The 12,955-nt window shown below is 43.0% G+C and overlaps 1 protein-coding gene across 4 annotated transcripts in view; it reads right to left on the bottom strand.

Moving 5' to 3' along the window:
* Positions 1-12,955, bottom strand: part of LIMS1 (LIM zinc finger domain containing 1) — a 214,515-nt gene that overhangs the window by 88,545 nt on the left and 113,015 nt on the right. The window contains exon 1 of one of the 4 annotated variants that reach the window (XM_029604584.1): positions 1,231-1,451. The exons of 2 other annotated variants lie outside the window; for them this stretch is intronic. In XM_029604584.1, coding sequence (XP_029460444.1) covers positions 1,231-1,337 — 107 coding nt within the window. In that variant the 5' untranslated portion in view covers positions 1,338-1,451. Of the gene's footprint in view, positions 1-1,230; positions 1,452-12,955 lie in introns of those variants that run through there. One more of the 4 variants, XM_029604583.1, reaches the window with a different exon arrangement.

The raw sequence follows: 12,955 nt of genomic DNA, 5'->3' as shown, positions 1-12,955 counted from the left end.
AAACCAGTGCTCGCAGGGCTTAAGCAGGCACTGTGGGGGGGGGGGGGGGGGGGATCACTGGAAATAGTCCTATAAGACCTGGGCTGTGCAAGGCCCTCCCCATAATTTTTTCAAGACACTAAAATGTTAGACTGTGCATTATCTATTTTGTTTTACGTCACCTATTATTTTTTTTTTTTAAGTGAATGCAATCTACAGAAAACCGAAAAGCTATAACCCTGTGTGTTTGCTATTAAATGGTCCCTCAGGCAGTCAGGCTTCCCCCCCCCCCCCCCCCTTCCCCCCTTTGGTGACACTGACACTGTAAGGTCACATGAAGTGGTTCTACTGCATTCTTTTGTCTTAAGTCCTTTCAGTCACCAACAAGAATTTGCAAAGTGTGTGTGTGCGCCTGTGGTGAGGGGCAAAGGGGAAGGAAGCAGGATCCAACAAGCTGCACCAGACCATCCTTCGGCAGAGAAGAAACCTATAAACAAAGGCAACAGCCAAGCACATTCCCTGCCAAACGTTGCCCAAATTCAAGGGGCAAACCTGGTTTTATAACTATAATGTAATAATGGTAAAACAAAAAAAAATCCATAGATCACAAATGCTCGAACAGCATATTATAAACTATTTCAGTGAACGCGGAGAGGGCTGCTGCCTATCGTGGGCCGGTGCTATCCTGTGACTGGTGCAGCCTCTCCCCGCAGTCTGCTCGGCCCCACAAACTCATCTTTTTTTTTATGTTTACTCTCAAACAGCTCTGCCTGCTTCAAGCACCTGTACTAGCAATAAAAATCAGTAGGTTCCCACTTCATATTTGCAGTTTCATCCTGAGAAGATTTGCTGTTTGGGAAGCCACCCTCCTAACCTGGCCACTCCCAGCAATTCTGCAAACCAGGCCCCCCCCCCCCCCGCCGAGCTGTTTCTCAGAACCCCCTCACAAAGGTTATCAGACTGACCCACTGAGTATGGAGACGGCACGGACAACTGGAGAGCGGATTCAAGAGTTAAAAAAAAAAAAAGGCTAATGAAAGATGTACAACATTTATTCTATAGCATACAACCATAATAAATATACTAAGGCATAAAAAGAAAGGAGACCGCAAACATCACAAAAAAAGAGGAAACAACAAAGTCCATAAGCAGGAAAGCTGATACTGCAGGCATAAGCCAACACAGCAAACTCCCAAACTGCCCAGCAAGCTAAGGGCACCGGTTTTAGCCACCAACGCATGTTGGACTCACCTTAACTTCTCTCCATGTAACCCACTGAATCCCAAACTAGCTGGGCTGTCCCGTCTCCTCCTATAGAGGCCTGAATGAGATAACTCTTTCAGCTGGAGAGCAGTCATGACTCTCTTTTTCAGATATATAGATATACACACACACTTTTTTTGTTTCTTTTTAAGTTTCTGTCGAGCACGGAGGAGACTGTGCGGCGCAGTGCGACTGCACACCTGCACTAGTCAGTGCTGCTAGGCTCTAAGCACAAGCAGCTAAGTACAGAGCGGCTTCCTGTTTCTCCTAGGTACACACCCTTCAAGCAGGGCAACAGGGTTTTCCTTATCGCACAGGCTCACACCTATGAAAAAGCCTTGCCTCAGCCCAGCAAAACCCCTTATGCACGTTTGCTGACAAGCAGGCACAAGCGCCTTTGTCTCTCCCAGATCACATGCAGCTGCCAAGGTGGTTACTGTGCTAACCAGGTAACCGTTCTCACTCTTATCAAGGCATAACTAAAGCGGAACATACATAAAAAAAAAAAAAAAAACCAGCATAAGGAAATAACTATTTTTGTGAGTTCTGTTTTCTATTTCCGCAACTCTGATTTTTGTAATCACCTATTTCTGTTCCTGTGATTTCCAACTTGCGTGCGCAATTTCAGTATTAATGGTCATGAAATTAACAATGTGTTTCTATAACTGATTCTACGTTTTCGTACATCTCTAGTTCTTATTATTATGCCCATGTTAAAACCTCAGAATCATTTTGTGCTTGCCTTTGTACGCATCCCTAAACCTGACCTGTGCAGTTAATAATACTGTTGGCGCGTTTCCCTGTATGTAAACAAGGGCAGGGAACGGGTGAATAATAAGTTTAATATGCGATTACAGAAATGATATTCTTTACTGAACTTTGAATTACTCGTTTACTCCAATTAAAAAATTAGAGTCAAAAACAAACCGCAGAAACAGAAAAAGTTACGCAAAAAATCCCCAACTACAGAAATAATTTAAAAAAAAAATGCAGTAAGCCATTTAAACAGTTTCACTTCTACACAGAAACTATAATCAATCACCTTTCACCAAAATCAAGCACTCTACTGGCAAAACTGGAGCCTTTTTATTCTTTCTGTGATTATGAACAGCAAAGCAAAGCAAATTCCATCCCACCTGTCATCTTCCCGATGAAAAGCTCATCCATCCTTTAATCTTTTTTTTTTTTTTGAGAGTGCTGAAAGACCTTTTCACTGGTACATGTTGTGACTGGCCCAAGAAAAAAAAAACAAAAAAGTATCCGATTATTATCTGTGGACCCGGCAGGAAGGTGATGTGGTCACAGGATTCCACAGAGTCAGTGTCAGTCCTTCTTTCACACCTTTTCCAGAGCTGAAACTATGCCTCGGCCTCTGAGAAGGAGTTATCCCAAAGGCTTTTGTTTTCCAGGAACAACATTAAAGACGGTAGGCTTTCTGAATCCCTTTGGACGATGTACCCCAGCTGCTGTAATAAACGAGTTAAGGATATGGAAGTGCGGGGGGAGGGTGCATACGTTTACCCCCAAGCCATGAACTCCCCTCTGCCTCAATCCTTTCTCAGTAACTGAAAACGCATTAGGGCGGCCCTTCAAGAAAAGTTTAGGGAACTCCTGAATAAAGACAGTTCAAAATCAAGATGTTCACAGCCAGTAACTGGACTCTGAAGTCGGCGTTTCCCCCCCCATGTACACCGATCGCTTGCTTTAAATGAAGAACATTCTCTTTTTATTTGGTATAAATCTATATAAATATATATCTACTGCCTCACACTTATTAGTAATCGGTTCCAAAATTATGCACACTGCAAAGGCAAAGACAAACAAGAAAAGCAGAGCTACATAAATCGGTAAGCGCATTTACTTGCTGATCCTATCAAAAGATCTTTTAAAACGTTGATTTTGCTGACTAGCAGGTTTCTTACAATGGCAAAATATTGATGTCTGTATTTAAAGGGGGGTTTCCAGGTAACCTTTGAGTTACTCGGACAAACCCAGAAGATTACATTTCTAGTTTCTCTAACCAGACACAATTTTACTTGGATAAGGTGGACGCAGAGGCGTAGCCAGAACTGAATTTTCGGGCTGGCAGTAGACATGCAGGTCTAGGCCCTACTAGCCTGCACCCTACAATGGATTTCTGAGTAGTCTGCAACAGCCATCATGAGTGACATTTTTAAATATTTTAATTCTATTATTTCAAGCCTTTACCAACCTTACAAATGCCTTATTAATCTGTATCAATTTATTTTACATTTATTGCAGTTTATAAATGCACAACGTCATGTAAAAAGTAAACTTAACAGAAACATCAGATCCAATCATGTAATAAAACAAATATCAATATATTCTTCTATGAGTCCTCTTTCCAAAAATGCATAGAGCTACAATAAAACAGCAATAATCATCATAAAAAAATTTGCAACAGGTGCAGACATGCAAAACAAACCAAAAAACCTTCAAATTCCGATGTCACTTAAGTGACAGCAAAACAAATTTCCGTTGCTGCCAAACACTTAAGTGAAATAACACAAACCTCTGCAAAATAAAACAACAAATACCTAGAACCTTACCATACCATAACATCAGTAACTCTCAGGACTCAAAAAGCAATACAGAATAAGAGACTACATATTAGGAAGAAGCATGCAGCCAAAACTGAAATGGAAAGCCTGAGAAACCAGCGTCAGCCTCCGTGAACACTGGCATACAAGAAACAGCAAAATACAAAGATATATAAGAAATGCACATTCCCAGAGATGGCATATTCCAATCACTGAACGGCTAAATAATTGTTTTTTACCTTTGTTGTCTGATGCTATTTTTTTTTTTTTTTTTTTTTTTTTTAAAATCGGTTGGTCTTTCTCTTTTTTCCCCTTGTCTTTTTCTTATTCTTTTTTCAGGGTCTCTTATTGTTTCTTCTCTCTCCTCCTGTCTTCTTTCCTTCCTCCTTCATACACACACACACACACAGACAGACTCTCTCTCACGTGTTCTCTCTCTCACACACACACACTTTCTCTCACACAGGCTCTCACTCTTACATGCTCTCTTTTGCACACAGATTCCCAATCCCATTCCCCCCCTACTGTCATACACTTTCAAGCACTCCCCTCAATGTACTTTTCTTTATAAAAGGTTATTTCAACTATCCTCATAAACACATCAGCCTCTCTCATGCAGTTCTGCTCTCTATCACAACTAAAGCCTTTCGAATACACACTCACCTCCATACTTCCCAATCAACACACAGCCTCCTATGTTATACACACACTAACACCCAAACACACAGCCTCCTCTCTCATGCACACTCCCTAACACACATCCTCCTCTCTCTCATGCACATAGCCTTCTCTATCACACACACATACAGCCTCCTCTCTCGTACACACATGCACACTCCCAAACACACAGCCAACCTCGTACACACATGCACATTCCCAAACACACAGCCTCTTCTCTCATACACACAGCCTTCTCTATCACACACACACACCCTCCTCTCTCATACACTTTCAAGCACCCCCTCAATGTACTTTTCTTTATAAAAGGTTATTTCAACTATCCTCATAAACACATCAGCCTCTCTCATGCAGTTCTGCTCTCTATCACAACTAAAGCCTTTCTAATACACACCCACCTCCATACTTCCCAATCAACACACAGCCTCCTATGTTATACACACACACACTCACACACACAGCCTTCTCTATCACATACACATACAGCCTCCTCTCGTACACACATGCACACTCCCACACAGCCTCCTCTCTCATACACACAGCCTTCTCTATCACACACACATACAGCCTCCTCTCTCGTACACACAGGCACACTCCCAAATACACAGCCTCCGCTCTCATATACACAGCCTTCTCTATCACACACACATACAGTCTCCTGTCTCATACATACATGCATACTCCCACACAGCCTCCTCTCTCATACACACAGCCTTCTCTATCACGCACACATACAGCCTCCTCTCTTGTACACACATGCACACTCCCAAACATATAGCCTCCTTTCTCAGACACAGGTGGTTCGCTCTCCCTTTCTTTAAAACCTTCCTGGCGTTTCATCTGTCTCCCTTGTGCCACCTGACTCTCAATATGCCCTCCCCTCCTCTGTGCACTCTTTTGTGCTGCCCTCCCGTCTTTAGTCCCCTCCCTCCCCATGCTCATCTTTCTCTCCCTCCTGTCTCCCTCTCCTCCCCAGTGCCTTCATCTCCTTTCCTCCTCCCGCCTTCCCTCATGCTCCCATTGTGGCTCTCCCCTTTCCTGGGAATTTCCTTCCTTCCATACCTCCTCTGTCTCTCTTTCCTCCCTTGCTTCCAAAAAGTGTCCCTCTTCCTTTCCCTCCCATTTTCTCTGTGTCCCTGTCTCTCTCCTTTCCTCACCATGTGACTCTGACTGCCTCTTTCTCCACCTTCCCCTCCTCTCTTCCTGGCTCACTGCAGCCCCCTCTCTTGGGTCTTGGTCCAGCACTCAGTGAGGAAGGACGAAGGACCTAGAGGGCATTGCTGCAGGGAAGTGTGGCGCGCTGGGAACTGAGGGCTGTGCCCCGTCTCCTCTCTCCATCCCATCCAATCACAACATAAGAAAGGAGGCACAATGGTAAAAACACAGCTCAGCTCTCAGCACTGTCTTTCCCTGTGAACAGGAAGCTGTGGAAAGAGAAGCCTCTTTCAAAAAATGGATTTTCAGTGTCCGGACAGTACTTCAGACTGGACACTATATGGCAAAGCTGAAAACCTGGCTGTCTGGTCCAAAACCAAGCAGTTGGAAACCCTATTACATGTTCTCTCACACAAACACACAGGCTCTCACATGGTCTCTCACACATGCACGCTCCCACTCCCATAGACATACACACACAGACTCTCACTTTTACATGCTCTCTCACACACACCTTCATATTCCCACACAAACACACAGGCTCTCTCACATGCTGTCTCACACATGCAAGCTCCCACTCACATAGATACGTACACACAGACTCTCACTTTTACATGCTCTCTCACACATAGCTTCATATTCCCACACAAACACACAGGCTCTCACATGCTCTCTCACACATGCAAGTTCCCACTCCCATAGATACATACACACAGAGGCTCTCACATGCTGCCTTCCATTCTCCCTCACAGACATACACACACAAGTTCTCACTTTTACATGCTCTCTCACACACAGCTTCATATTCCCACACAAACACACACAAGACAAACTATCAATTTATTTATTGCTTCAGTTATCCTTGTTCTATGTAAACAGATCCGATATGGTTATTACTATGAAGGTCGGTATAAAAAAGTGTTAAATAAATAAATAAATATCTTTGACCCAGCGCTAAAATGAGATCCCAAGTTTCTTCAGATCAGAAAGTGAATAGCCATAAAGGGATATCTTTTCTGTATGCAGAGTTAGACTTATTAGATGTCTGGAGGGTTTTATATCCACAGCAGACGGACTACACTCATGTGTCTCATGCCCACCTTTCACAATCTAGGATTGACTCTCTCTTGCAGGCTCCTGCTCCCACTTCCAGACAAACACACACACACACACAGGCTCTTACTCTCATATTTAATTTATTTTATTTAAGGTTTTTTTTATACCGGCATTCAAGAACTCGTTCTCATCATGTCGGTTTACAGAAAACAGGGGTGCAAAAATATAACCAAAAACATAAATAAACATGGAGAAGAGAAGCAGTTACAATTAACAAGGGTTCATGAACTGGGACTATAAGAAATAAAAGAGATAGATGAGGATAATTATATACAAGTGTACAATGTAAATAAGGAGTCCTCTATAAATACAAGAGAACAAAATAAATATGGAGTCCACTATATACAGCTACTTAGCATAGGAGTCATTGATGCAGACATTGATGCAGTCATCAATGACTGCATAGGAGTCATTGATGCAGTCATTGATGCTAAGTCATTGATGCAGTCATCAATGACTGCAATGACTTAGCATAGGAGTCATTGATGCAGTCATTGATGCAGTCATTGATGCAGTCATATGCAGGCTCCCAATCCCACATGCTCTAAGAGACACACCCCCAGGCAGGCTCCCATTCACACCTCCCAGTTCCTCAGGCAGGCTCCCATTCCTGCCCCCACCCCTCCCAGACAGGCTGCCATTCAGACACACACACACACCCAGGCAGGCTACCATTCATACACACACAGATGCAAACTCAGGCAGGCTACCATTCACATACACACTCACATCCAGGCAAGCTCCCATTCACCTCCCCCCCCCCCCCCCCGCAGGCTATCATACACACACATACACACACACAACCCCAAAACACAGACAAAAGGAGGAAGCCTGTTCTGCTATTGCTGCTCATTTGCCTACCTGTGGCATTCAAAACCCGTGGGACTAGCAAGTGCTCTATGCTGATCTCACGATACATGAAATCAGCACTTACTGGCCGCACGTGCTTTGAATGCTGCAGGGTCGGCACACGAAGAGGAGCAGGAGAATGGTCGCCTTCTGGTGAGGTTTTTCTTTTCCTTCAACCACCGGCCTCCTGGTCCTAACTCCTCTTTTCAGCTGCCGGAGAGATGGGTCCACTGGCAGCCTTGCGGAGTCTGGTCCACTTCTCAGCGGCCAGTGAGATAGGGTCCACTGGTAGCCTCGCGGGCCTCTTTCCTTCTCTCAGCTGGTGCTGCAGCTTTGTGACAGGGCTTCTTTCTTGGTCCATCGGGCAACACTGGGTGAGCCACGGTCTACCCGGCCCCACCCATGGCTATGCCTCTGGTTGGAGTTATTGTAGGACATAGTTCTGTTAGTCAGATAACTTATCTAGATAAGTACCTGATTTACTAAGGGGTTTTCCCCATATAAACAAAATGGGAGAAAAGCCTTAAACGAATCTGTTCCTAGGTTTGGTTACGCCTGACAGAAATCTATATATATATATATACTCATAAAACTTTAAACCTACTCAGCTATATGCAGCATACAGCTTAAAAAAAAAAAAGTCAAGAATTAACTCTGATTCTTCACCTATAGGCTAGTAAAACTTATGTGACTAGGAGGAAGGAGGCCTGAACGACCCAAGAAAGGAGGTAAATATCTTGGGCTACCCTCTGAGTTTAACTTTATCTTTTGAGTGCTTGGCACTCCTTTCGGGAGCAGTGTCGGTAGTGCTTGAATAAATAGCAACACGGTAAATTACAGCAAACCACGTCCAAAATGGTCCATCCGTTCTGTCCAGCTTAGGTGTTTAGGGTTGCAATTGCCACTTTGTTCAGGTTCCTCCCATTGGCTTTCTGTTTAGGGTTGCAACTATCGCTCCCTAGGGGTTACTTCAGTGCAGAAATGTTATATCAAGAGTTGCCACAGGTTATCTTCCAGCCATTAGGGATCCTCTGTGTTTTATCACATGCCCTTCTGAATCCTATAAATATTCTCGTCTTCTCCACCATTCCATGAACCCATCACCCTTTCCAGGAAAAAAAAATTATTTCTGATGGTTACTCCTGTATCTACCCCCCCCCCCCTCCCTTGGGGCTTCATATCATGACCTCTAATTCCACAGTTTCATTTCCATTCTTGTGCATCTTTATTAATACCTTTCAGGCATTTACCTGTTTGTGTATCATCTCCCCCTCACCTCTCCTCTCAGGCAGAGGTTCTCGACCCAGGACAGACCCAACAAAAGTCTGGTTTTCAGGCTATCCACGGTGAATATGCATGAGATAGCGCCTCCATTGCATGCAGATCTATGTGCAAATCTGTCTCATACATATTCACCGTGGATAGCCTAAAAAACCAGACTGGCTGGGTGTGTCCTAACGACTGATTTGAGAATTACAGCTCCAGGGCATAGTGGCCAAGCACAAAGCACACGCTTATGACAGCTTGTACACTTTGGGCTGCTTATTTCTGTTTTGTGATTTGGATCTTTTGGTGCAGCACATTCTTCTTAAAGCCCATCATTTATCAGTGTTTAAATATATGAAAATTTGCAATTGAAAGATGTTGGGGTTTTTTGCTGCATTTTGATGAAACGTTGGCTGTGTTGAATACTGTGTATTTCTACTGCTGCAATGTTTTGATTTTATTTCACAGTAATAGATTCTGAATGTTGATCATCTAACATGTTTGGGGAATCTCTGGTGGGGGGGGGGGTTATATTATTTTGGAGAAAGGAGGGGTTAAGGCAATTGTAGAGTGTTATGAGTGGTGGTGGGGGGGAGAGTCCCCTGCATGACACACGTGATTATTTTCAGCAGGAGGAGGAAGTTGGGGACGGGGTTTGGAGAGGGCACGGGGCAATGACTTGGGATAGGGAGGGAAGGGTAGGGTAGGGTAATGCAGGCTAGCAGGTATAATCAGGAGATATTTTTAAAGAAGCTGTTTCAGGGGTGTAACGAGGATCACGCTAGGCTGGGAGTCACCAAGTTTTCAACAGTAATGTTTATGCAAGAAGCAGGATTTGGCAGAGATTTGATGTGTGTCTCCTGGAATGTGACTGGCCTGGGCTGTCTCGTAAAGATGCAGAAAGTGGAAAGGTTTCGAACGGATATCTTACCATGTCGTAGGAGACTCACCTAAGCACGGGAAATTAAAACATGGTGTTCTCCTCCCTCAAGTCTCTCAAAACATTTTATTTTTGTTGTGTTTTATTGGTTTTATGTATACTGTGTTTTAATTTGGTGTTGTAGTTTTATACTGTGTACACTGTCCCTAACCTGGTAGTTTGTCTGCTATAGGCAAACAATACGTATTTAAATAAATAAAGTGAAGGTTGATCCTGAGGGGAGATATATTATTGTGACGGGTGAGCTGTTTGGGAAAGGTATTGTCTTTTACAATGAATATGCTCCTAATAAACATGATGCATCATTCTTTGCTGGGATTTGCTGGAAACTTTTAGAATTTGAACCTTTCTGAGCGGAGACAAAACTATCTTTGACCCAGCACTAAAGTGAGATCCCAAGTTGCTTCAGATCAGAAAGTGAATAGCTATAAAGGGGTTACCTTTCCTGCATGCAGAGTTAGACTTATTAGATGTCTGGAGAGTTTTACATCCACAGCAGACGGACTACACTCTTGTGTCTCATACCCACCTTTCACAATCTAGGATTGACTCGCTCTTGATTTCCTGAAAAATTTTGTCAGAGGCGAGTGCAGCTGAAATAGACCCACTTGGTATTTCAGACCATATTCGATTTGAGTGGATCGTCACTGAAGGGATTCGGGGGAAGTAGGAGACTCCGGAGCTCCCAGCCTATTTGTATAATGATCAAGGGTTTCAAGGGTACTTGATCAAGAAATGAGACAGATTTCAGGAGAATAGTGAACATATCCGTAAACCTGCTTTATTCTAGGAAATTATCAGAGTAGTGATGTGGGGAGAAAGCTTTTATGTGGGAAGGAGGCGGAAGCTGCTTGACACTGGAAAGGCAAGTGGGGAGAGGGGAAAGGACCCATGGCTAAAAGACCCATCACACAGGTCAAAAGGAACTTGCTTTTGTCTCAGGTGGCTCTGGTCACAACTCACCCAAAGGGTCAAGAATTTGATGCTCTATTATAAATTTAAATTGTACAAATCTGGCAACAAGTCTGGGAGAATTTTGGCTTCCCTACTTAAAAATCATGAAGGACGGAAATACATATTGGCAGTTAAGGATGAGGCAGAGAGATTGGTCAACTCTAGGGATATTATTAGTAGTAGAATATTTACACTTTCTATAAAGAGCTTTTATTCGAAGGACGGTGATGAGATGCAAGCAATGCACACATATCTGGACAAGCTTAATCTGCCCAAAGTCAGTCAGGAGCGACCGGAGAGAGCCTCAGCGCACCCATGTCATTGCAGGACGTTCTATCAGGGATAAAACAAGCTAAACTGTATAAGTCTCCGGGTCTTGTCGGATTCGGAGGGACATTTTACAAAATGCTGTCATTTAAAGTGGTAGCTCCCTCGAGGGCAATGTTTCATACATCAGTTGAACAGGGGAAATGTATCTATGACATTAATAAGGCCTTAATTACATCGATTCCCAAAGGGGGGGTATGGATTCTGACAGATCCAAATCATACAGACCCATTTTATTATAAAATCTCAAATTGTTAAGAAAAATCACAGCTGCTAGATTGGTGATGACCAATCAGGCTGGCTCTGAGTGTTACTGATAATCCGTCTCCAATCCCCAGAAGATAAGCCTCCATAAAACTCTGAAAGGTTTTCTCTATTCCCCTTTCTATTGGTCACTTTTAATGCTGAAAAGGCATTTGACCAGATTACTGGATTTATTTTGGGGAAATTAGGCCTGCCTGGGAATTTCTTGAAAACCGTAGAATTACTCTATGTCAGCTTTAAAGTGTTGTTAGTGACAGAAGGTAAGAGGACAGAGGAATTTAGCTTGGGTTGCCCCCTGTTGACCTTATTATTTTAGAAATATTCAGCAGAGTCAGAAATAATGGGGGGAGTATACAGATGGCAGTGAATTTAAAGTTGCTGACTTTGCGGGTGATATTTTGGTAAACCATACAGACCTTCACAGATGTTTAAACTGATACAGGAAATTTTCTATTTTTTGGATCATTTTCAGAGTTAAAATTTAAATTTAGACAAATCTGAGGACGTGACTTTCCATGAGGATGTAGGGAGCTGAATTCCGTCTGCAGTGGGCTACGGGTCCATTTAAATATCTGGACATTCTGTTACCTTGCAGTCCGAGATGGTTATAAAAAATAAATATCACTCCCTTAATATCATAAATGAAGGCAATTTCTGCCTCTCTCCTTGATGGATAGAATCAATATCTAACATGATCATCCTTTGTAAGTGGCTGGATTACAGATACTGTCTCTTCATCTGGATTACAGATACTGTCCCTTCATCTTCTTAAAAAAAGAACCATTCATGGGTTTAATATTTGGGTTTCTCTGGAGGGGAGGAACGATCAGGATCAATCTGAATTATATGGTAGGGCAACTGGGGAGGGGAGGGCAGGGGCTTTTGGGATTCCTGTATGGAAAGTTATAACTTGGCCAGTATACAGGGGCATATCAAAGATTAGTTATTTGCTACACAACGTTAGGGGCATGGTCAGTCCTTGGCATATAAGATATGTCACATGCCATTAGTAATAATTTGTCTCCCACCCTTATGACTTGTCTGCTGGTAGGAAAGTCTTTTCTAGATTCCAACTCAGCCCTAGGGAATCCTCTTTTCTTCCTATTGGCAGGAATGCTTAATTCATACCTGGGAGTCATTCCAATTCTTTTACAGTTGGGAACTCAAAGGAATACAAGAGGTCTCTCAAGTGGTGGCTGCCGACAGTGAGGCAATAATTTAACTTGAGTCAGAGGGATTTATTTTCTTATTTGCAGTTAAGTCGTATTATTGGTCGATCTTTTTCAAATGTGCAAAAAACTGGGGGAATATTTTCGGGTAGAAGGGAGGGAAAGAATGTCAGTTTTGATGCTGTATAAATCGCTTAGAGAGCTGGAGGTAGTGACCCTTGTACTGATACACAGTTACACAGGTGGAAAAGTGAGCTGGTATTGAATCTTGCAAGTGCACAACTGTCTGGATGCTTTGGGCAAATCCCTAGTAAGGAAGATAACCTGTTGAGGGGAGTACAGTATAAGCTTATAAGGCAAACTTATGTCTCTCAAAGGCAAAATAATGCAAACTGCTCAATGTCAGAAATGTAAAAAGATTAAGGGGATCTTGG

Source organism: Rhinatrema bivittatum, chromosome 5 (genome assembly GCF_901001135.1).
Source record: "Rhinatrema bivittatum chromosome 5, aRhiBiv1.1, whole genome shotgun sequence".
NCBI classification, from domain to species: Eukaryota; Metazoa; Chordata; class Amphibia; order Gymnophiona; family Rhinatrematidae; genus Rhinatrema; species Rhinatrema bivittatum.
The sequence above is the reverse complement of the archived record's forward strand: the minus strand, read 5'-3'. Positions and strand labels throughout refer to the sequence as shown.